At 38.0% G+C, this 26,749-nt stretch overlaps 1 protein-coding gene across 2 annotated transcripts in view; it reads right to left on the reverse strand.

Annotated features, from left to right (window-relative positions):
• Positions 1-26,749, reverse strand: part of PCDH11X (protocadherin 11 X-linked) — a 512,943-nt gene that overhangs the window by 129,417 nt on the left and 356,777 nt on the right. For both annotated transcript variants that reach the window (XM_074834783.1, XM_074834781.1), the window contains one exon: positions 8,225-8,423. In XM_074834783.1, the coding sequence (XP_074690884.1) occupies positions 8,225-8,423 (199 nt within the window). The remainder of the gene's footprint in view (positions 1-8,224; positions 8,424-26,749) is intronic.

The following is a 26,749-nucleotide window of genomic DNA, read 5'->3' on the forward strand; positions in this document are numbered from 1 at the left end:
TGTGGGTGGCCTAATAAAAATTAGAAGCAAAGAAAGGCTTATTGTCAAGAGCTGGCCACCGCTTCCCTCAGACAGAAGCCTCGCTGGAGTGGGGTGACTTTGCCATCCTGGACTCCCGCTGCCGCCTGGCACTTGTGCCCAGGCATCACACTTGTCATTTGCAAACCCGGTGGACAAGATAAGGGATTGCTTTGCTCGCAGAGGTCTGCTTCCCTGTGATAAACTTCTATCTCATCCATAACTAGATTTAAGATACGTAGGATACACTCGTCTTCAAAGCTGTCATCAGAAGGGAACTCTATCAATGACTTCAGCTTTCATACACTCCAGATAAACTTTCCATTTTAATCTGTGCCCTTTGTGATTTTTCAAGCTATCGTAACCATCAAAGCCCTAATACACTCCTGGATACAGGGTGCTCCAAATTAGATTCCATTTACACAGCCAAACTTCAGGGCCTTTATTTACAGCAAATATGACAGCTAGTCAGATCTAAAAGGAGTTTGAAAAAGTAGAGGGAAGAAATTTGTTTTCTATCCACCTCTGCCCTATCAGGCTGCTTGCTATATTTTAAAACTTTCATAAACTTCAAACAGAAAAAACCAGGATTATCCATTACCATGTCAGTTTAAGTGATAACATAAATATATATCACAGAACATCTGCCACTAAATCACTGTTCATAGATGTCAGATCTCATTTATTATTAAAAAAACCCCACAAAACAAACACTTTAAGGCCTTCCTTATTATTTCACAAGAAATGACTGATTCCTAAACTGCAAGGTGGAGCTATTCTTTCTAATCTTTTTATACAAAGTAACTTCTATGAAAACCTCAGTCAAGAGTAACATTAGAAGGTATTTACAAACACATTATTATTGCCTGATTGACTTCATCCCAGTATGTAGTCTAGAAAATTCAACAGATATTCCCCATTGATTTTCCTCATCAATCCCCATTGATTTTGCATGAAAGAATATGGTGCCTCTTGGAAAACTTGCTTTTAGCTCACATTTCTTTGAACAGTAGGAAATGTACACCGAGGCATTACATTCTGATATCAACAATAAAATATCTAGAATTTACTTTTAGAATAATTTATAGAAAGTGCTCCTTATTCACAGAAAGTATAGATTTTAAAAATCAGAGTCTGTGTTTATAGTGCTGTGTTTGACTGGTAGAGTCCGAGCCGTACAATCTTCTTGCTTTTCCATTTTTCCATTTAATTTGCTTTGTCCATTTTTTCCATTTTATGTCAGCTGCATTAATAACTCTTAAGTCAGGCACTCAGGGATCAAATTACTAAATCATGGAATTATTTCTGAATACACAATCTGTATCCTCTTAAGTACAAGTTAAAATCCGCTTGTAAAAGCCACTCATCTGTATCATTGTAAATTCACCTCTCCAATCTGACCTATTCCCCCCTCTCCAGTCTCCAGTCATCAACAAATCAAGAATATCATAATGTTTAGTTTTATAGGAGTTTCTGTTGGCTTGCTTCACTGTATGTGCTTATGACTAGACAGTTATTTTATTTTAGAAAGATAGCTAAAACATCTGGAAAATCCACACAAGTTGTCAGCCCTGTGACATTCAATGCCCTCAAACATATGCCATGAAGATAAAAAGTTGCACTTCTAAAGGAGACATACTTTAAAATGTGAATGTTGAGCACATTCTGATTCTGATCTCTGCCAGTTCCCCATCTTTTAAATCAAACAGCCACTTAATGATTGCTTTGGTGGTTTATATATACGTGATTCATGGGCGCGCTCTCAGGAGGTCATCGGAAAGGTTGGCATTTCACAAAGTGGTACAGTACTGTAGTCAGCCATTACATTTCCCCACCTACGTACAAGCTAATTTGATTAAAGGTAGAAGATCAATCAAACACTATTGCCTCAGAAAGATTAATTACCTCAGCACTTTCTGAATTAATTATTAGTGTTCAGCCGTGGGGATAGAAAAACCCAATACAGTAGAAGTGAAAGGACCCAACGGGCAGCTGTGGTAGACTGGGATGTATTTTAGGCCAAGATTTATTATCTTTAACTAATGACAGCATCTTACTTTTTCACTCAAATTAGACCTAAGCGCCATAGTGTGTTTATAACTCAACAACAACCAAATTAACATATCACTGCTACATTTCAACCTTATTGTGGAACTAAAAGCACACAAGGAGAGAACAAAAAAATGAAAACACCATTAAAAAAAGGTCATATCTGCTGGCAAGCACTCCTAGCCTCAGTTTTCGGACAGGGAACAAGATACTTAAAACTTTGTAGTTTTATTTTTTCTTGTGCCCCAGCATGAGGTCTGAAGTCCAGCTGCCAGAGCAGTCTTACTGATGATGTTTAAAGAGTATATTTCAGCAACTGCAGAGTTTCTGATTATCAGACAAGTCAGCATGGCAAAAAATGCAGCCAATTTTCCCCAGGGAGAGCAACCTTCTATCTTCAACTGCCTGCCGTCAGTGTGCAACACTGACCCTTTCTTCTTCAAGACGACAACAACGAGATTTACGGGACACTGCGAGCTGTTGTGAAGGTAAGCGTGTCCCTGCGATTGTAAAGGGCCGGGCTGCCAGCACAGCTCCCCGCCAGCACGGGTGTTCGGCAGTGGCAGGGCAAAGTTCCCCAGCCGGGTGATGCACCGGCCCGGTGTCCAGCCTGGGGCTGGAACTGGAAGCCAAGGGCTAGCACAGAACTGAGACTCGGCAAACACATTCATTAACAGCTTTTATATTACCGACCTAGAAATGGGACCTCTTGGATCACAAACTAGATTTGCTGCTATTATGGAGGGCAATTTATTTGCCCCTCTCATAAATTTATCAAGCTTCTCTCTAAAACTGGTTTGCATTATCATTCCCAGCTTCTATACTTCCTCACTGATCTTGTTTGAAATCCCCAAATTTCTGGCCTCGGCTGGTTTACAGACAGCACCTGTTCATTTGCCTGGGAAGCAACCCAGCGCTTCATTTTGGCCCACATTCTCTGCTGTTACTTGAAAGCAGTCCTAATCCCCAGCCAGCCTTTATCTTGCAGTTTAAAGAAGCCAATATTAATTCCTTTTTCTGTATATAGGCATTCCATTCCCTTGTTATTAATAATAAGGTGAGTTCACCTTTCTTTAATGTGGGAAGCCAACACTATTTATAATAGGCCACTTGGGGTATCATCAATGCCTTGGGGGTTTTTTTTCTTACTTTTCTTTCCTGTGCTAGGAGTAACCCAGGATTTTTTCACAATCACATTAGGTACTGGTGATTTATACTTTATCTTTGGAATACTCAGTTGTTTTTTTCTTTATGTCATTTTTAGCTGGTGATTTATACACTAGTTACATACACCCGCTCCTATGAGAAAGACTCTCAACTATTAGATTTCATCCCACTGCTATTACTCCAAATCCTTAGCAAAATCCAATTCTTGTGTCATACACACCTCCTCCTCTTTATCTTCAGTGATGCTTGGCTTTGAGATGGCAGAATATTTCATTGACACGTTCCTGCTTTTTAATGCCAAACTCATTAATGAAGATAATGATGGAGATTTTTCCATTCTTGTATTAATCTGTTTTTTCCTACTTAATTACTAATGCTCCAGCTTAATGTCAGAATAATAGTTATTAGTTCTTAAATCTATATAGACTAGCTATACATGTATTAAAAATACACGACACTGAAGTGAGATAATCTAGTACTATTCTTGGGAAACCTACAATACCATTTATTGTTTTCTGTTTACGTATATCTTAGTTTCTTTCTTGTAAATGTTTTCCAGTAGCAAAGTTTGACCAAACGCTTCTTTTTGTTGACACCTTGTGTCTTAGAATTACAGAAAAATATGGAAAACACTATCAGTTTTGATATCCTGGGAGGAAGATTATCTCCTCTCCTCCACATGAATGCACTGAACCTGCTCTGACTTTTAGTTCCATTATCATCATTCTTCATCAGCCTGTCTTTGCTCTCATCAACATCGTCCTTATCAAACATTAAGGCAAGGTGAAAGTGTGCTTTTAATTTTGGGGAAGAAATATATGCTACTTTATGCTATCTTTAATCACGAACAGATGTCATCCTTTCTGCAAACCTCCTTCTTATGTGGCTAAATACCATAGATTACAGTGTTAATTCTTCTTAAGACTAATTCTCTTGAAGTCTGATGATCACTTAAAGCCAGCATAAGCTTTTCCCCACCTAGTCATTCACTTGTTTGCTGTCCACAAGTAGTGCCTCATGTAACAAATGGAATTGGGGAATTGATCTGTTTAAAAATAACTTTTTTCCCCACCTAGATGAGGTTGAATCCAGATTAATTCTTCTATCCAGTTCACCCAAACAGTTCCACAAATATTTGTGCTGCTACAAGAGAAGGTGCAAACAAGCAGCCGTAGATGCTTCTGGCAACACCAGCTCCAAGCGACCATGAAGTTACAGTACATATCAACTCGCCTTTTGGCCGTCCTTTCCTTAGTGCTACACCTTCTCAATTCAGCTTTCTTGGCTTATGAGTCACCAATTAATGTTAAATATCATTATGGAGACCCCCCCTCCTTAAGATGCCAGTTTTCTCCTATTCAAAACCCTGAAATCTCAGTGTGATTTGCCTCATTAACTAGTCCTTTAATTTTCAACTATCTTTGTTTATACTTCCATTTTCTTTATACAAAATAATTACAATTATTTAATTGCAGATTACTTTAAGTTTTTCTGCCTTTTTTTTTCCCCCAAAGCTCGAATCATATTCCTCTTCCTGTGTCCAAGTTCTTAGCTGAACTGGGTGTATTCTGCTTCTCCAAATAAAAGTAAGAAAAATAATTTTATTCTCTAGAGGAACAAAAAATAGCCAAATCATTTTGATAAGGTTATAAAAACAGGTGAAGCATGAAAATGTGTCATAAATATGTTACACATGTATTAAATAACCAAGCATAACTGGCGTTAACAGGTACCTTTCAACCCCTTTGGTCAACATTACTGCTTACAGCCACTAAGTGTGCGCCACTGAGAGACAGTCTGCCAGGGAATTCTACCTAAAGAGAATTTGTTACTTTTTGTCTACATTTGTAGTGTATTTTATATTTCAACATAATCCAGGGGGAAAAAAGAGGGAAAAAAAAAAAGTGGGACGGTTAAAATCCTTAGCATAGGGAGTTATTGGAGCATCCTTATTAGATTGAGCAATTTATGAGCAGAAAATATATGAATACCATTTACATTAGTCCTGTTACTTAAGGATAACATTCTCTACAAACCTACATGCACTTTTCTATTACTATTTACTTTGTGTGACAGTTTATTGGCACCTCCTCCTTATGATGCATCTACCACACTGCACATTGCACTTTTTTGAGGAGATAACTAAAGTAAGACGACAAATAATTTTAAATGGCCTAATTCTAATTTTAATTAGTACAGTCAATTAATTTTAAAGGTGTACATCTAGATTGCTCATAGTTTTCTAACAACTTGATTCTTACAGTTATTCCTTCCACCTTGCTTCTCCTATATTGGATGTGAATTTGCAAGGCTTCCTCTTACCAGTAGTTCTTGGCTTTTGTTGGTTTCAGTTATGCTCATCTTTTTCAGTGTTCTGTAATAAATGCTTTGCTATTGCTAATAAATGGAAAGTTTCCAAAATATAATACTTCCCAATATTAGAGAAACAAATAAAACATAAGAACTATATTCAGGAAAAACAAGGAGAAAACACTTTTGAATATATCCCGGTGTGATGTGGCATCTGCCATCAGCTTTCATAAGCCACTTAATGTCTCAGTAGGCTCTAGACATTATTGAAGTTGTTTCATCCCAACCCTATGTCTCCTTGGTAGGCAAAGTTTAACTAAATCACCATCAGATGATTAATCAGGCTTAATGTTTTAGAGAACGTTTCAGATTAAGACAGGTCAGATATTAAAGATCTTGAGGCAGAATGAAAGCCATGTTTATTCTCTTGTATGAATTCTACTCATATTTTCTGACTATATATTCCTTTTTCTTTTCACATTAAGAACATTTTGGTCCATGAATCAAGAATAGAAACACTTTGACTATATCATGCCACTCCAAATAACATGAAAAAAACAACAATCAAAAATCTAGAAGCATGTTTGTAGAGGAAACTATCAATTCAGAATGATTTTCACTGTTTCACTATTGACTAAATATGTCACACATGCACAAGTAAACAATGAACGTTAGGCTGAACACTCATAGATCAGCACACAAGATATTTTGGTTTATAATATTTTGGTATTAATATAAACCCAAAACACTAAAAAGGACTGCAAAGTACACTTTCCACACTGTAAGCATCACACTATATTGTGTCAATTAAACTGTTTCAATAAGATACAAGTTAGAAGAGAAAAAAATTTTCACATAACAGAAATGCTAATTAAACCGTGATTTCAAGTTTAGAACTGAACTGTCAGGTAATTAGACAGGTGATTAAACTTTCTTCAACTTCACACTTGAAAAGACATCAGATGCCTACTTAGTCTCCACACAGTGATATGTATCAATGACAGTCAGATGTCAAAGCTTTATTACTTTTAGGGCAACATTCTAGAAGAGTCATGATCCATATTTCTTCTGAAATTGGAAAAACTGGGCTCAAAAAGCACTGGTAAATCCAAAACCTGAGCCTCTTTGTAAATGGCAAGACAAAGATCCACATGCCTGTTCTGACAGCTCCTCATACACCAAGTCCTGTCCCACACTCTCTGCATGAAAGGACTCAAATACTGATGCCATGTACATTATGCTCACTTCAGTAAAGCATAAGTATCAGTTATAGACAACAAAAGAGAGCTGGAAAACAAGTTCAGATCATGAGTATGCATAGCAAAACTAGCAAACAATATATAACTTGATATTTTCTTTCTCTGGGTGTATATTTGTAGCCCTTTAGACCCTCATTCTGTGAAGCATTCAGTTTGCGTATTCTTAAGAGTATTTTACAGTCTCAAATAGATAAACACAAACAAAAGCAAACGATGAATAATGTTTTCAACACAGCATCGAAAACCTCTGATGGTTCTTGTCAGCTGTCTATCAGCTCAGAAAGAATAATATTCTGCCATTATTTCAGGAACGATACAACTTTACAAATTTTATGAAACAGTCTGAAACTTAGGATCCCCAGTTAATAGTTCATGAACTATAGGAAAAGGAGAGAACAGTCCTCGTCCGTGCAGACCAGCCCCTCAGACTTCAGTCTTGGGCAGCACAAGGCAAAGTCAGCAGTGTGATTTCCAACAGCCAGGCTGAATTTCTCAGAGCCGGCTCGGAGTCACAGGTAGTGCTCTCTGCTGGATGCTGTATTTGCCAGTGCAGAGATGTAACTACCTTCTCAAAGAGCTATTTCAAGCGCATAGGACTTACTGATTCATTCTTCACGATACACTAAAGCAGCTGAAATACACCTTTTGGGCCAAGTTTTGCCCAGAACAGATGTATTTTCAAATCACTTATTAGGCCGCTAACAAGGCCTTAGAGGCTTACACACATTCAGGTGTCTCTTTATCAATGGCACGGTTCAATTTAATTCAGATAAAGAGCCCCTGGACAATTAACAATTGACTAAAGTACAGTGGAGTCTCTAACTGGCTATCACATCACGGCAGAGAAAGGAATACCAGTATCCGTAGCTCTGGTGTGGTCATGAGCTCACCTTGATTTTGCCTAACTGTTTTCAATATCATAAGAAGCCAGTGATAAGGGCAGAAGATGATAAACTCTTTTGAGATTGTTTCTACATACCATAGCTGCTCTCAAAAGACAAACAAATCAAGAAACCCTTATTTCTGGAGACTGCAGTGTCTTCACAGACCTACTCATCATCCAGAAGTTCTTCCTGTAAAAACAAACTACAACGTGCAGTTCTTTTGGATAGGGAAACACGATAAAAAGCGTAAACTCCCTCAGCACAGTATTTATGACCGTAAGGGCAACAGTGTTAACCTCGTCAGAAAGCTCCTCTGCACATAGCACAGCAGCTCTATAAAAATACCAGGTCATCCATAAACGCATTACAGCTCAAGAGTGTTTTATTTCCAATGGTCAGGCTTCAAATTTTTAGAAATATAGGGCTTCTTTGGCCACATTAAAATCAACATTCAGTTTTAATAATTGCTTGAAAAAGAAGCCCGCTTCCGACACTCAGATGATTTAACAACTAAGATGACCAGAGTTCATCACTTACTGGACTCCGGGTCTGAGTTGCCGTCTCCTTCCGTCCGGCTGTTGGGTGAAGCTTGCTCATAGTACTCCTCCTGGGGGAAGCCGAGGGGCAGAGGGTGCGACGTGCTAGCACCGCTCGTGGGTTCATGGTCTCCGAGCCCACTGTCACTGCAGCTTTCCTGGGAGCCATCTGGTAGGTGAAACGTGACACGGCGCTGAGGCTACAAGGAAGGAAGAAAATTATATGGTTTCCACTACAGTATCAGTAATTGCTTAATGCAAGCAATTTAGGAAATGTATTATTTCAGTTATCTGCTGAAGACGCATTATCTAGAGTTGTGCACAATTTCAGGCTTTCATGAACAGGCAGCCTGCTTTCAAACCTGCTTCACCTGACAGCACTGCTTTCTTCTATTTTTTAAAAATGTAAGCCCTGATGCAAAATGAAAGACACCTCAAACTAAAGAGATTCTGTCAGACTTCACAAGTCTTCGGATGCCTTTTGTATATTGACTTGGAGATTTCAATCACTTTTTGAGGCTCAATTTATTTCACTGCTCAGTTTTCTAGTTTTCAAAAAACATTTTCTCTCCCATTAAAACCTGTTCCACACTTTTGGGCCTAAAAAATGTGACACAATTCTAATGTTGTTGGATTCTTCTAAGGCAGAGAAAGAACAAACAATAACAAGCCTTATGTATTGAAAACAACTTAAATAGATTTTGCACATCCATTAAACTAATGAATTAAATGTAGATTCCACTACTCTCCTTCAGACATTTCATTACAACTTTGATTTCTTTTATATCACAGACCTGTATCTTAGCTGTAAAAGGCTGGAAGCTGGGAAAGAGAAAGCTGTGAAGAAAAGCATCAAGGACAGCTATCAAAGGAAGGGCCAGGTGAAATGAAGCACCTGACACATCAGGAACAGGACAGTATTTTCATTACCTAACTGACTCTGCATGATTTAGGAGCTGAATAACTGAAATGCAAATATGTCTGAGTGTTAAAAGAAAATATGAGCGAAGAAATAAGCACCTCTCCTGCTTATTTCCATGTGTCGTATTTCCATGTGTTTTGGAAACATGAAACATCAGGATTCAAAAAAACCCCAAAATAACAATTTAGAATGTTTCTAGCTTGATGTTACTCAAAATTCCATTTGAAAGGTGATGCAAAACTTTCCAGTTCCACAACTGCTGCGATTAGTAAAGCTGGGGATCAGATTTTTGATGCAATTATGCAAAAAAAAGTATATACTGTGTTTATAACACAGCAGATGTTGTCAGGGGTCCCTAGATATTTGATTCCTATAGGTGATGGTGTTGAACACCATCAGTTGTATTAAGATTTTGCTAAAAAGTTAAGTTCCTCTACTTTTCAAATCTCTTTTTATCACTGTGACATTACTACATATGCGCACAGACAGCTGCTGTACAGTGTGGTACAGCCAAGAAAATGGCAAGATCAACTTTACCTATGCAATTCCTGACAGATGTGAGTGAAAACTCTTCTTAAAAGCTATCAGTAAGAAATTCATGGCTTTTCCAGAAAATCTGTTCTGTGTGTCACCATTGCTAATGGAGAAGTTTTCTTCTAATGTCTAACCTGCTTCTTTCCTGTTACAAAATAAATCGCTGCTTCAGGGCCATCCATCATGGTCTGGTTATTCCCACTCATCTTTCTGGCATTCGGCACTTTAGTCTACTTCAGAATAAACAGACCTTATTATTTCAATCTGTTGTGTGCCTTCTGATATCTCTTACTGCTCCCCCCTGCACACGTGCTCACACATGCTTCTCTGTGCACTGCTCAAAACTCGTTATGGAGCTTCAGCTGAGATCTTTAAAGCATGGAGTAGAGCAGAAGGATCATTTCACATCTCCTGCAGGCTCCACGAATGCTTTGCCTTTTTCGTGGCAGCGTAACACATTTTCCTTGCCAACCACCATAATGCCCAGCTCCTTTTCTAATGATCTTTTGCTAGTTCTTCCCTTTCTGGTTATTGCCATTGATTGCTGGAGCCTAAGTGCGGCACTTTGCATTCATTCTTCCTGCCATTCTGTTTTTCCAGATGATTTCATCTGTTTATCATCAAGTACACTTTGCCTTCCAGTCCTGCTTTCCTGTTTACCAAATTTGCAGATTTTAGTCTCTCCCTCATTAGGCAAATCTTTAAGAAAATTGGAACAGATCAAGCCAAGACATCAGTTGAGCTCTGGAAACCTGAACACAGAATGACTTCCCATCACACAGGATGGAAAGGGAAGACATCCCTCCTGTGCCTGCAGAAGAAGCCTTACAGCCCACTGGAAAAAAAATCAGATGGGGAAAGGTTCACAGCTAACACCCCCACATCCCCTCCCCGCATTTTTGGTGTCACCAGAAGAATCTCCTTATGTAACTCTCTAGCAAGCTGTCTGCAGCTGCTCCCAGGGCTCTCTGGAAGGCTGGCTGGGACAGTGGTCCTGCTCCTCCCACTGGCTGGCTGATCCTTTTCCCACCACAGACGGGTAGAAATACACGGCGTGTCTCTGCATAATCCAAAAAACAGATGGATCCACAGAAATTCCTGATATGAGTTATACTATTCTCCTCCTTAACTGTCAACTGCCTCTCAGAGCCCTCTTCATAGCAGCAGTCTCAGTCAACTCCTATCCGAAAGTCCGAATAACTAAAGTTTTGTGTAGTTGATCCAGTGAAAATAACCCTGCAGTGCTTCTGATTAACTCGCTGCATACAAAACTGCACCAAGCTAGCACTGATTCATAGCTACGGCATATAGAAATGAAATATACTACTTCTTTGGTCTTAACTGAATCTGCTATTCACAGTATCTATGAAAAATCAACTTCATTGCGTGAACTGTTGTAAAAACTCTGCATATCTTGTGAGGTTTACATGCCTTCATGCTGTCTCACGTTGTGCATGTGCTGTTTGGTACTCATGCTTGGTTGTATCTTCTCATCTCCCAGATACCAGTGAATCTTAAGAATAAAGTATTCTTCAAATACTATTAGCCCAAGTTCTATAGTTAGACAGCAGTATTAACTTTTGCAAAAGCCTGGGAATGCAATGATTATTATTATGTGCAACTGGGATTCACTGAGTTTAAACAAAGGAATATTTGTTTTCACAGTTTGTTGTCAAAATACAGCAAAAGTTCTTAAGCAGATGACAGTAAAGGAGACCAGAAAGTCACCACGTCTTTTTATAAATTGCCTAGCCCAGTGAGAAAAAACAAAAGCCATACCCTGACCAAAAACCTCACTAACCCTCACATTCAGTAAAAAATTGTAAATGTTTAGTTACATAAATTGAGATGTTATTAGTAGGAAAGATAAAAACCATATGATTTAAAATAGACTGGCATCAGCTAAAGGCTCATGATTTTTAATTTGATAGTGTCCCTGAGTATGTCACACCTGATAACGCTGATGACAGAGCACTTCTGGAAGAATTTATCAAGATGAAAAAAACCCCAGCTATTTCTCTACATGGCAGTGCTGCCATTTTCTTAATTCATGCAGGCATCAGACAATGATCTGGAACAAGTAATTCTAATAAAATTTTGCCAAAAGCTGGGACTTATCTTCTGTCACAATTATTTTGGAAATTTCCTCCTTGAGGCATTCAAATTTCAATTTATAAGATTACAAAATATCCTCAGACTCCAGCTGCTTTTCTATTTGTCTCCAAAGGGAGTTAGCACTGATAGTAATAGAATAACAAGGATTATGGTTTGTTTTATTTATTTGACTGACAGTGTATTTTTTCAAAAAGAGAGAAATGCAAGCAAACCCATTATGTATTCTTAGTGGATTCTGAAATTGCTGATGTAGGAACTTGTAACATAGACAATTAGACTGATAGGAGAAAATTAAGTGAAAATTCAAGGAAAAAATGTACAGTAGCATATAGTTTCTCTGACATATTTAACAATATTAAATTACTCTTTATTGGTATGAAAAAAGAACTTTGCTTCCAGAGAAGTCATGAACCCAGACAGAAATTCTGTCAGAGGTCTCATATGGCATCCACTGCGTTTTGTAAAATCAGTGTGTGTCTGGAGGGATCAAATTATCTCAGAAAACCGCAAACCTTTTACTCTCATTATTGAAATTTATATGAAGACTGATCAAAGCCCCAAACTATTCTGTGTTCAATCTTTCACTACAATAATTAGACTGTGGCAGTGGGAATAATAAAAGATGAGTCAAAGTAAATAGCTTTGGATACACTGAAGGGATGATTTCTGGAATTATACACCAGGGGTTAGCCAATTTATAATCAAAAACTGAAAAAAAGGTAATAGAAAAAGCAGCAGATATCAACAGAGGAACATTAAACTATTAACCTTATTATCTTCATTCATTGAAGCAAATTAATATCCTTTTAAAAAGAGATCATAAAGAAAAAATATTACTGTTTAATTTATGTTGAATTAATTATACTATTTAGATGATAATTCTGATTTAAAACAGATCTTATTTAGGAGATGCTGTAAAGTAGCATAAAAAAAGTAAAAGACTAGGACTACTTCAACATCTTTCCCCACTATTATCAGCCAGTGAATAAAAAAGTAGTCAAAATATTTTTTTACTTTAAAATCTAGTTTTGTTATTAATAATAATTTTCTCAGTTGCCTATGTCTTTCAAATGCTAGGAAGGTATGAAATGCATGCCTTAAATAACCAGACAACAACTATCTTCAGTTATGATTAGTACTTCTCAGTTGTTAAAGAAAATCCCTAATCAAACTACAATTTTCAGCTCAAATTTTTTTATACTCAACTATCACCTTTTGTTCCAAAACAAAAATCTTCTGTTCCATATTCTTTGATTGAGACACACTGGATCCAGCTACTATCAATGTAAAATTCTCAGAATAACCTGAAAACAAACAGCTAGAAAGGATGCAACTACAAAGCCAATGGGAAACATGTCTTTGTGTTGAAACTGAAGACAGACAAGCTAGTATTTTTATTTTTCCTTTCCCTAAACTTAGTAGCATACCACATAGCTATTATGGCCCAAACAGTTTCTATCAATTGTTTTATAAGTCTGTATTTCACATACTTACTGTAGCTCAGAGCATTAAATCTAAGATCTTACTATGCTATCTTGATTACTTTGTAATGGACAAAATACATAACGTAGCTCATTATCACTTTCCACTCAAATTAAACTAACTTCTAAAGTTTTACCAACAGTGATCTGTATTTTCTCTTGGAGCACCTCTAAAGATGCTGAATACTCCTGGCCACCATTATTACACACAACTAGAAACACCTCACTAATAATGAATCACTATTGTAATCACCTTTTATGATTTAGCAGTTGGTTTTTAATGATTTCTTCAACATGACCTGCAGTGATCCTGCACAGGATTTGTTTTTTTAAAAAAGAGCAAAATAAGAGCTTGTCTACTGGGGGGGAAGGGGAGAGGTAGTGTGCATCAAAGTGACAATATCCAGCTGATCTCAGAAGTCCAAGCTTTGTGGACATTAAAATCAGTATTTTCCCTATCTCACATGAAAAAGTAACACCCCCAACTACTGCCAGTAATATTAGCCTTAATTGTCACCTCATACAGATCAAGCTTGTTGAACAAGCCCTTCTTTTTATTGAACAAGTTCAGCTGTATCAGCTACTGTCCCACCTTTATTGATTGCATCCCTTGCAGCTTCTGATTTTCTGTGTTCGTCAAATCAAACAGACCACTGTTTTCCCAGTTTACCACATTTAGTCTTTTAAATATTGGCAAAACATTACACTTTCAGCTATATAAAACTTCAGAAACCCAACAGAATCGTTTTGATGTTCTTGTTATAAATTTTTCTAGTCCTCCTGCTTTAGTATCATTAACATTAATAACTGATATATTGCATCCTCACTAATTGCTAATGGAAAACACACCACCTGGTTTCCTTCTAAAGAAGAGAAAGCTTTGATAAATACTTTTAATTTTTCTCACTGTGATTAACAATCTAACTGTTCCATAGTAGTATGAGATATGTAAATAGTTTCAGGCTATCATTTATTATTGATTTAAATAACCCCTCCCACTTTATTAATTTATTTAGAAGCAGGAAGCACCATCTATTAATTCCAAAAAGGCAAGTAAAAGCTTGGTGGACTGCCCAGACAAATGCAAGTTCAATATGGATGATGATCCTAGACATATTTGTAGTTTTTCAGTGAAAGAATTAGTAACACAGCAAAACGGTGGAACAGACGGTGCCCCCTTACCTGCTCAAATGGAAATTACTTAAAATTGTCAGATCTTGTAGTTGGATTCACTCACACAAAGATTTGGCTCAAGTGATGAGAAATAATCTTGCAAGACTATCTTGTAACTCTACCACACTTACTTACTCAGGGTGCCTTTTTAAGATCATACTTACATGCCCCTACAGGCATTTCTTGCAGGCATGTAAAACTGCACCTAACTGATAAGCGAAAATGTCGTATATTTCAGCTATGGGCTACTGCAAAAGAATAATTCTGTGAAACCCTTTTTCATGTGGATAAGCAACAGAAATTTTTTTTAACACCACCTGCTTTAAGAAGCAAATTTTCACTGATGCCGTTTCCCACTGAAGTAACTAGAAGCTAAGCCAATATCCCATCTTCCTCTTGCTGCACAGAGGTCATGGAACAAACTCATTAGCCAAATCATCGCTGAGCAAAAGTGTTATAAACCTGGAACTTCACAAATTTCTGATTACCAACCTCAATCGGTATTTATTTTCAGACTCTAATCCTCGTACCAGAGAGTGTATCTCATATGACATTTCCCAGCAACATTTAACAATTAAATTGTATTTTCTGAGCTTCTTGAAATAACAACAAAGAACTGAAATAAAAAGCAAATGAAACTGAAAATAACATTTAAAGCATGTCAAACATTTTATTTAGCTTTTGAAAGGCAGTTATTGTATGCTAACTAGGTGTCAAAATGATAGCTGAAAGCATGCTTTTTAAAGTTTAATCCATGTAAGTCTTCGATTTGACATGTGATTAAATAAAAATTATACATGAAAGTTGCACTATGGCTGTGCTGTTGCTAAGGTTGAGAAATAGGAAAGTCTCAATTCTGATTTAATATGTTCTTTACTTTCCCAGTTATCATCTTTGATGTTATCTTGAATGCTTGATTCCTGATAGGCAAAGCCATTTTAGTTAAAAGAACATAAACAATAGTACAGAAACATTTGGGTAATATTTGACATAACTTCTGACTGCTGGGTCAACAACATGGATCTTTTTTAGCAGAAATATTGATCGGGTGCTATTATAGTTCTGAATATCTCTTTTAAAAGCAACACTATTGCTTACCTAGTATTTCCTTTATGTTAATATACTGAAATAGAGCAGAATTTATACTTTCATAAAAGTACATGGCTCTCAAGGCTCTAATTTCATTCTGTTAATTTATACATTTCAGTTGTGGCTCAGATAAATAGATTTCATCTTTCTTCATGAGTAAGGTATAGATTTATGGAACAATAAATGCTGTTCCAGTGAATTACTCACTGACCTCCAGCCCCTACTTTTGCATCACAGCAGTCAAGGCTAAGCCATTAAGTTCAAGCGTGATGAGGTGGTTAGAGCTATAGAGACCTGGAAGAAATCTCAAGAACCTGATTCAATTTCCATTTGTGATTTTTTTCTATTCAGTTTTTCATTTAAAGGTCAAACCTTTCTGAAGCAATACACATGCGTATAACTTCACAAGCCATCACAAGTGTTCACCTGAAGAGGCTTGAAAATGTGCCTTCATCATTTCTAACCAATAAGTGGAGCTATTCTTATCAGTCTTTCCCAGAAAAAGGGACTTTCATCTAATTTTGGTTCTTTGGGTTGAAAGTGTACTGAAGTCAAAAGAAAAACACAGACACATACTTTTAGTAAGACATGCTCAAGGAGTATTCTTAACTACTCTAGAACAAGTAGTTGTTTATCACTTTAGCTGCATTTCACTCTACAAAATAAATCTTGGCTCCACAGAACCTTGTCCTGCAGGTTTGGATAGGATATCGCAGTGGGATGACTACCAAGCAGTTCATTTGTAATACAGACATGGAATAACCTTACATTTGTTATTCACACGTGTAGTTGTCGATGTGAACTCGTTTTGCTATGGTTAACAAAAAAGGTACACGAATTAGGGCAGAGAGCGAGTCTGCAGTGTAAGCTCAGAAGCTGAAGAGGATGACAGACCTCTTGAATAGAGAGACAGACAGACAGATCTCCTCAGTTTCTTCTAGGAAAAAGCCCCATATTTTTGGATCCAAAGATTTCTAGACTACATTTCCACCAATTTTGATATCATTCACAGTAGCCCTCAAAATCCATGGGGAGCACCCATTGCTCCTGGCCCCAGGGAGCACAGTCCTTGCTCCACCCTGACATAGAAAAGAAGCAGGTTTTCTACAATATCTCCCTAAGAAGTGTCAACATAAAAATAAAAAACATAAATTAAAAATGAAGGGCCCTTCAAAGTGAGTAGAAAAACAGCTCTTTGGCATTTCACTATCTCACTACATACGTTACGACAGCACACCTTTTTTACAACAGCATTTAATTTGTTATAGCAGTAAATACCTAATGTTTGATATCATGTGTTTGATTAGCTAGAATGGGAACTGATGATAGTTAAAATGTAAACAGAACTAATATATTTTATGCAGCTGTCAAAAAAAAGCATCTTGCTCTTTCTGGAGAAGAGAAAGAATAGACAAAAATTAATCTTTTACCCAAAATGGGCTATCTGGAAACTCAAGACAGTGAAAGCATTCTCTTTTCTGCTTCCTATAGCAGTATTTGCTTGCTACATTTATTTTTTTGGCCTTTAGCAAATATCCTTTAACCACCTAGATTATCCATTCTTAATTTTAAATATACAGTGTGTTTGCCAGATGAGGTCACCTATCTAAAGTACATTCTCATGGCAACTATAATTAGTGCACCTTCAGGTGAAATGGTTAGGGAAGAGGCAAGAGAATACAAATAAAACCTACTGGCCTGTGTAAAATAAAGCTGTAGGCCAAAATTACAAGCAGTGATGCAGTTCATGCTGTATTTGCTTTGTACAAAGTAAAAATCCAACATTTCAGTACAGAGACTTTTATCAGCATTACACTTATTAGTGGACTCCAGTGGTACAGGATAATCTTTCCTAGATCAAGAAAACTTTCACCAGAAGAGGTACCACTGAGAAAAATCCATGAAAGCTTCCAGGGTCAAAACACGTATCCTGGAATTGCCTTTCCAACTGTCAGACAGAAGTTTTACTCTCAATATGAGAAGTTATTCCATATACTGAAATAAAGGAATTTTTGACTGGTACACTTTTCTTTGTTTCAATCTTCTGTTATATTAAATAGGAAAGATGCTATGTGATAAATGCCACAGTGAACACTGTTGCAATATTTGTTTTTATTTCAAATATTTGAAACAAACATTTTTCTCTTCAAGTTGTTCTAAGAAAAAGCATTATGTTTTATTTGATTAAAGGCAGAAATCTCCCATTTGCATCACTATTTTCTCAGCTTATATTATCAGGGTGATAATGAATAAGTTTTTAGCTGTTATTTACAGTAGACTACATTAAATATTCAAAATTACTGAAATGAGTTGAGCTACACACTACTAACGCACTCTTAAATAGACATTTGAAATATCTGTTTGGAAATGGGAAAAATTTTACAAATTGAAGTGCTGTATTGTATCATTGATACCATCCTTTGCTCCTACAGAGCAATGTCTCTGCAATTGTCCTTTCGGATAATCAGAATATATAACTGTCTTTCAGAATTCACCACTTGTGTAATTTCAGTAAAGCAAAATATAAAGCCATTAGCCTTCCCTTGTTCCTTAAATCCTTCTAGCTTATTTTCATATTCAGTGCAGCCATTCTTTGGGACTATTAAGATTACTTACTCATCTTTCTTCACAGAGCAAAATATACAATACAAATTACTGAAGTAATGCAGCATATGTTAGTTTGCATAAAGAAATAATGCAGTTGTGGGCAAGGAGAATCGAGGGGCTCCAGCTGAAGCCTGAGGAAAGTTGCCTCCTCTCAAAGCGAGCTGAGAGCTGCTGTGTGCCGCCAAGAGCAGGCGGCCTGTCCGCGGCCGGACTCGCGCACCGGCGGCTGCCCCCGCTTCCAGCCCCGCCATGACCTACACCCGTGGGATCAGTGCTCTGAAATCACCGTGAGAGCGCAGCTGTGGAGGGGAGCTGTAAGTCAAGTCCAGTCTTGTGAGGTTCAGGCGCCTGTCACCAGGGACCTGGCTTTATAAAGCACAGAGCTGTGACCTTGGGCTGCTTTCCTGACAAACAGTTACTGAGGTGAGAGAGAAAGAAGGTGAACTCAAGCCACATGCAGTAAGTAGAACTGAGACAGAAGTAACTCAAGGGGTCAAGAGAAAGATACTAAGGCAAAAATATATAAAGCACCAAGGGGAAATAGTAGAGAAGTCAGTAAAAGTGAGGACTGGGCACTGGCTGTGAGCCACGAAGGCCAGCTCTTCCTCATGGGCCTGCCGGCTGCCTCGCCCACAGAGCCCTGAGTGCTGTCAGCTGCACCGAGTACACCAACGTTTTGCTTAAGAGCAACTTAGTCCAAGTCATTTACTGTATGAAACCAAAAATAACATTATTGCATACTCATAAACAGCATAATCCTGAATCCAAGTCCCCACATCTTTGGAAAGACGCTCGAGTAAAAGAACCCCAAATCGCTGAGAAATAAAAGGGTGAGGGAATGCCACTTTTGCAACTCCCCGAATGCATCCAGTAGCTACCCCTATTTCCTCAACTGCCACACAGAAAACTAACACTGCTACCATCTTTACTTCAGAATTATTCAAATAATCACTTAAATCAGAGGCAAATATTATTCTCCATACAAACCACACTGAACTTGCAACCTATAAAGCTGCAATACTTTCACAACTCTGCCACCAAGGAGGTGATCAGGAAAGGGAACTGCTTGCTCTAGCTGATCCAGAAAAGCGTGACAGTGCAGAAATCCTTTGTAACATGCAGTCATGCAAGAACACTGTATCCTTACTGCTCAGGAGAAGGCAAATTGCGGTAGATATCTGAGAATCAGGGAGGACCTTTGAAATAAACCAGCAGGAAAAATGTGTGTGTGTAAGGGCAATAACGTTAACGTCAGCAGAGCTGGCAGAAGGCACGCGGGCGACAGGGAGACGCTACGGGCATGGGTGTCTTCCACACACAGCTGCATGTATGTGCACACAGACTTGCATTCCTGTATCAATGACACTATCGAATACCCATGGTAACTGCCCTGCTTGCTCACCCTGAAACCATCATTATGCATAAATTTTCCTAACTAAAGAATTCAATTTAATTCTACTCTTTAAGATATTTCTTAGCGTTTTCTTATTTTCACTGGCATACAGTGTCTGTGCTTTGCACAAAACAAAATGCACTTCACACATTTTCCAGGCAAAACATGTAAATACAAACTTGCAACATTAATTACGTTCTTTCTTCTACTGTTTTTAATTAATTTAACCTTTGGTCCTATTTTTGTCAATTCAGGAGGCATACTGCAATCAGAAGAAAGCAATGGTGTAAATATTCTATTCTGCAAGTCACCAACTAAATGAGTAAGCAATGGAGAAAAATCTATAGCATGCAATTAGCATTATCCTTTTCATTTTTTTTCACTTCGCAGAACTCATTAATAACTTTTAGTAGGTAAAATTGAATCTAGGAACCCTCCCACACCTTATATTCTACCTTTACACAGAAGAAATTCTTTTGATGTACTAGAAATCTTATTAATAGATTCACCAGAAAACAAGCATGTAAGCTGGCAGAGGCAATTGCAAGAGGTAAAATGAATGTAAATGACAGATGAAAGAAAATTTCCATGCCGTTCAGATCAATATAAACAAAAGTGCTGCAGCAACCACAGCACAGAGATGAAGGGAATTCATCAAACTTGTATTTCAGATTACTTGTCCTGTTCCAAATGCACCCTCTGTGTTCCTGAACTATGTTCTTCCTTTACCCAATTAATACTACATTAAGATGCACTCCTGCAGGGGCTTTTTCCTTATGTTGCTGAATTGAAGTTTTTCAGTGCACTCAGATATAGGAGGGGGGGAGTGCAGAGAATAGCTTCTTGCTTCTAAATACTGCCATTTGGAAAGCCTGTAATTGCAGCACTTAATAATTTTCTAAATACTTAAGCTGGAATTAATTATCCCTGCTATTATTGCAGGAGTATGGATCATTTATTGGGTATGATGAAGAGAACGTGTGATAGAACATTTTATTGTACTCAGTGCATGCAGTGGGTGTGCAAGGCACTTAAACTATTAGAAGCAACAGGCTTCTCTACTTCAATTATATCTCAGTATGATCATCAGATATCTACAGAATCAGCTTTGCTCATTTCATGCTTTTTGATGTTGCCTAATTAAAAACTTTCAGGACCCTTCTTTACACCAGGGACTTATCATGATTTTAAAAAGAATCCTACTTTATTTAAAATAGTATTGGTTCTTGGTGAAGTTACAGGAAGGTAAATGCCTATTGTTAAACCGCTTCCATTTCAACAGACTTTGAAATGTATTTTCATTAGTAGCCAGAGATCAAGACATATCATGAACTTCAGCCTTTAATGGATTGAATTCTACAGTCTTCTGGTAGTTTTATATGGTGTTAAGGAATCAAAAATATCGTAACTACTGTTATAGCTAATTGTCCACATTGTTTAGAAATCCCTTTATGTAGAAGCTGGGTGAATGCAGGAGTGGTGGTGGGAAGGGGAGGAACAGCTGCAGAACTGGTTGTAGTCGATTCAGCGGTAGAAATACTAACTGTAATGTATAACACATTTAAACATTTTCAGATACATGACAAAGAGAACACATAAACATGGTATTTGCAGGGGGGAAATCAAAGTGACAAGGAGATGAAGCTTCACTTCCAGAACACCGGATTCAGACCTTTGCGCAGAACACAAACTAAAGTGACTTTGATCTCATTCTAGCGCATCAAAAACAAAAAAATAATTTCTCATAAAAATCAACCACCCCCTCTCTGAAAAAACAGTGCTTGCCTGAGATTCAGTGGAATAATATTAAACTGTTGAGGCAGGCTCATTGTTTGAAAGAAGGCTGGCAGCAATGTTTTGGTTTCAAAGTAGTTTACTGGGAAACCAGAAGTGAAGCAGCAGCCTGAAGCACACCAGCTGATTCTCCCCAGAAGTTCAAAAGACTTGGGCTGTGTTGCCGTAGGTAGGTGAAGCACAGACAGGGATATATTTACTAGAGAAATGTACTGTTACATCTCAAATGAACACAATCAAAATCAGCGCAGATTTCAGTCAGTGCTCAGGTAGCAAGGCGGCCAGATACTAAACGCCATCAGGAGCAGTGAAACAGGAGGGATCCAGAGCAACACTTTGACCCTTTCACCTACATCTCTAGAATTGCCTTTGAGACTCAGGACCATGATATGTTCATTTATTTCATAACAGAGATAATGACTAATGCTGAGAGTCTCTGATGAAAGAGATCAGGCAGCTGTGGAAGTCATTTCCCTAGTTGGGAGGCAATAATTTCCTCTGATGATATATGCCCTTGTGCTGGCTCACCATAACCCCAGCCAACAAATTCCCTTTCTGTAATTGTTTACATCCCTGCCTCAAAAGATATACCCCATTTTTTTCCCACAGTTAAAGACTATAAATCCACTCTTGGTACAGACTACAGTCTAATTGCCAACTGACTCCCCAGGGACTCACAAAAGAAAGAGAAGACAAACAACAACTACAAGAAGATGACTCTCCAGCTCCAATCAATAATTTGCCTGTCACTCCACAAGCGCATCGCCCTATCGGCACAACTCGGCAAAGTTCTGTATCAGTGATGTACTCTTACACTTGCTAGGTAGACATGAAGCATTTTTGCATCCCATGGGTTTTGCATTTCAGTAAATCTCCTTCTCCCAGCAATACAAATGTACAATAACTGCACAGACTGACAATAGATGTTAGAACTTTGAAAAACAGCCTATAGTGTAATAGTACTTTGCATATATATATATATATCATTCTTTACTTGAATGGGCTTTAGAAAGATGAATTCAGTTTCAGAATAACAGAATAGAAAAGACAGTTATTAAAACAGTTTACAAATCAGCAAGCCAAAGCACGAATGGCTACATCCTCCTGATTCTCGTGATTGAAGGTTAGGCTAAGTGAATGCCAGAATCCAAAAATGAAATCAGAAGTCCTGGACATTCTGTTAGGCAAGTTGTAATTACATTTCATGTTCTCCATCTAGCATGCCACCCCAGAGAAAAAGCTCTTCTCTCTCAAAATATACCCCAAAAAGGTATTTACATTTCAATAAACTATCACAGACTGCCTGAAATAGGGAATTATGAATGTGCATTTTATAATAATGCACATAAATACAAGCATGTAAAGCATCACTTAAAACCATATCAAAGCCAGAGAATTCACCACACACCCAAAAGAAAGTGGCTCAATAAAGACTGTTTTCTTACTAGTTTGGCCAATACCAGCGGGTATTCACTGAAGTGAGTGCTAATGCAGTCTGTTTCAATGGAGCCATATGGATTAAAAAATGCCATTAGCAACATCATCTAACACTAAACCTCTGCGAGCAAGTGATAGAACAATAATGATCTTATCTGCTCTAACAAGACTGAAAAACTGGTGACTGCAGAAGATGCATTCTGCCAGATATTCCATCTGTGAGTAACAAACCAGTTCATTAATGGAAATCTCCAAATTAGAGCAGAGAGACTCACAGCTAAGAAAGGACTGCCTTGATAAGCAAAGGTCCTGCTTAAAAGCTCTACAGGTTCATGAGGCTTAAGACTGAGTCATTACAATTATCTGCTATCAATTTTAAATATGTCTTTTTCTTGTTCTGAAGTTGCATTGACAGCAGTGCTCCTGCCAGCATTTGCCACTTGTTCCATGAGAATAGTCTGAGCTTTCAGAGGAGCTCTGAGCACGGAGCCTGAAATCTGTCACGTCCAACAAGTTACCGGCTCTGCAATATAATGTAGAATTTAGATTAGAAGCATGGGTGTTCCTTTTAGCATTTAAGTCAAGCTCACAATCTGCTCAGACTTTTAAAATGCTTCAAGGTAATAGCACCATACGCCCGACAGATGCATTATCTACATATGGTAGACTTGATCCAGAGTTCCCTGAAGTACTGCCCCAGCCCTACCTCCCTCCAAATTACTGTTGGGTGAAGTGACTGATAAAAGCCCCAGGAAAATCCAGATTCATAATCTAAGACACGGTGATAGTGACCAGTCTGAAGATACAGAAATCAGGGCTGTATCTTGAGTCCCAACAAGCCATCACCAGGACACCAGATATCTTCAGAGGAAAAATGGCCATTATCTAAAATTTTAAGTTTCCCTTCACAAAGGAAACATTAGTAGAGAAGTATTCAGTGTTTTTCCTACATCAGTCTTGCAATTCAACACTAACACAACTTGTATCAAAATATGAGAAGAAATAACATCCTACAGAAAATGACCATAACATTTTTCCAGAAGACTCTTTTTAACCAAAGCCCTGCTATAAAGCAGCATAAGAGAGCTTCTTCAGGAATGCTAGCACAGAAGTTTCATGAAGCTTCATCATATTAAATGAATGCTGAAATGTTTTATTGTTATTCATTTTAGAAACTCAAACAGAACACCAGAGCTCTGTTCAGCTCCAGGACCACTCCAAATTTTTTTAATTTAATTTTTCAAGTTCCAAAGCCAGGCAGGAAGGGAGCTGCATTCAGCAGGAGGTCAGAGGAGAAGCAAGTGGCATCTATCAATACAACATCTATGTAAAAGCCTAATAGGGGATCAAACAGAAAAGCCCACATTTCTAATACCAGCCTAGAGGTAATCAAACAAAAACACAGGCAAATCGATGCAAACCAAAATCAGCCGAAAGGCATTATATTGCAAACTAGCACATCTGTCTGTAAAGGTTTGATTTTGTCTGAGCTTACATCTCTTACAAGCACACTGCTACAGCTCCAGCCACAAATACTCTCAAATAAGCAACTGAAGTATTGAAAAAGTAACAACACTGAAAGTGGTAACAGCAAATTTACCTTAACAGACTATATGTTTAGTTTGAATTATGGCATAGGTACCCAAACATTCTGCTTCATTTTGAACACTAACCTGTAGAAAACCTCCTAAAACCTTGCACTTCACCTTCCCTTAGCCACGGGCCAGCCAGGAGTCCTTGCTGCCTCCCGGAGAGGTGCAGGGCAGCAAAGAGCTCTGTCAACCCCCAGCATGGATGTGGAGCCGCCGTGGAGTCACACTGCTGGGGATGAGTTACTCAAAAGGCTCTTAAAAATTGCATTAGCTCTCACACCAGCATTTTGTCATTTAGGCCGTGTTCTTTTTCATCTTGCCACAAGCAGCACATGGATTAACCAGTTCTTCAGCCATTTCAAAGCCTTTGAAAAACAAACATAATCCCCCCCTAGAATAAACACAGAAAAAAACCCCTCCACCTTTTAAAATTTGTTTAAAATTTGCTTCTTCTGGGATAATTTCTGGAAATATTTAGTGATATTGTGGTTAAGTCCAAAACAGGAACCAGAATGGGTCCAGCTCATTTCCAGACAGCTGAAGACATCATGCCCTCAGATTTTTACTGTTTTGTTCATTCAAAATAATTATTGCATGGAGTTTGACTTCTGCACTATTTTGAGGATACTCTTGATAATTCCTGTGAGAAAAACGAATTAATTTTGTTTTCTGATAGATTCAGTGACTGAAAAATATTGAAAAACAAATTGATTTTAGACATATTTTCAATCACAGTTGATACAAGCCTTGTACCTTAATGCAAACATGCAAATAGATTCTTCTTTTTCTCCTTTAAAAGGATCTCTTACCAGGTGAAAGGTCATTTGGGAGAGTTATTTCACTTTAAATTGCAAAATGCTCAGCTCATTAAAAATCATAAAATAAAAAAAGTCAAATTCTGCTGTTAATGATGGCTGAGCATCACCTCCAGACTGTTCATCTCCCGTGATCAGAATGCCACACCGCCCAGATGTGCATTCGCCTCCCTGCTTTGGCTTTCTTCAAACAAAAGGATGCCATTGAATTACAAGACTCCAACTTGTTGCTTGACAAGAAAGCATAAGGTAGATTTTCTCTCTAATGAGTCTGTTTTGCAGCCTGGAAATTCAGCACTGACTACAACGTGCTGCCTTAGCTTCCACCAGTGCTGTAAGTGTGCATGTTTACAGAAAAAGCTGAAAACCTGATCGATTTATAGGGTGAGAAATGACCAGACAATTAACTTCAGAAATGGAAAGTTGAAACAGTCAATGTCTCCTCAGTGCATGTTAACGTCTGACAAAGGTTCCCACTGAGATACCCCTACCAAAGGCAGGGGGTTCAATTATTGCTACTTATATTTTAAGTGTAATGATTTGCATTATCCCAGCCAGCTTAAAACTCGAGTAAAACAATCAATGGCTGTTTTCCCATCCATGAAAATAAAGCATTGGATGTGTTTTTTGGGGGTGGTTGTTTGTTCCTTTTGTTTTATTTGTGGGTTGGTTTGTTTGTTTTTAATTTAAGTTTACCACAGTGGAAACTCAGGCAAAATCCAATTTTCCGACCCTAGAAAGATACATCCAAAGCCACTGAAAAACAATACCGAGCTTCTGCATGAAACTGAAGCAAAACTCAGGAACAGAAGAAATCTTGAAAATCTGAAATTCAAAACATTACCTTGGCTTTACATTATTCCATTTAAATTATTTTAAAAAAAACGACAAAACAACAAAACCCCCAAACCGTTCTTTCCCTACATTTAATCCACATTACCATATTTGTATAGTATTATTCTGCTATCCAAATAAATCCAAAGCTTGTTACTCTTCAGGTCAATACTCATGCCCATCCCTCTGAAGTGGGGTTCCAGCCACTGACAGTTTAACACAGACCCACTGCCTTTAGTCACTACTTTGCCAGTAGTATTTTGGTCATATAAACCCAGTAAATCCCTGCAGACAGGTCACACAAAATCTTTCACAGCTGGAATTGTGGCTATAATCTGGCATATATAGCACTATTTGCCACACAGGCACACTCCCTCACTCTCGGATACGTTGCAAGGAAGACTGATTCTTCCCTGTGCAACAAATACACTACAATGCCGAAGCAGCATTACCATAAAACAGAAGCCATGTGGCTGGAGCTCCAGCAGTGCATTGTGAGGGCACTAAGCCCCTCACGGGTTGCACAGGAGACTCCAGGTTCCTTTGTTTAGAAGACCTGGGTTACACCTGGAGATATTTTTAAGTTGCTCCATCAAAACCACCCTATTCACCTGTCTCTCCCAGGAGGAGAAAAGGTGTGAAAGAAGGTGACTGCATACCACGAATGACTGTAGCAGAAAGAAAAAATATGTCATTCCTAAACAATGTGTACATATTTATTTCTTGCCACTCAGAAGATT

The sequence above is a fragment of the Strix aluco genome, chromosome 10 (assembly GCF_031877795.1).
Source record: "Strix aluco isolate bStrAlu1 chromosome 10, bStrAlu1.hap1, whole genome shotgun sequence".
In the NCBI taxonomy this organism is placed as follows: Eukaryota; Metazoa; Chordata; class Aves; order Strigiformes; family Strigidae; genus Strix; species Strix aluco.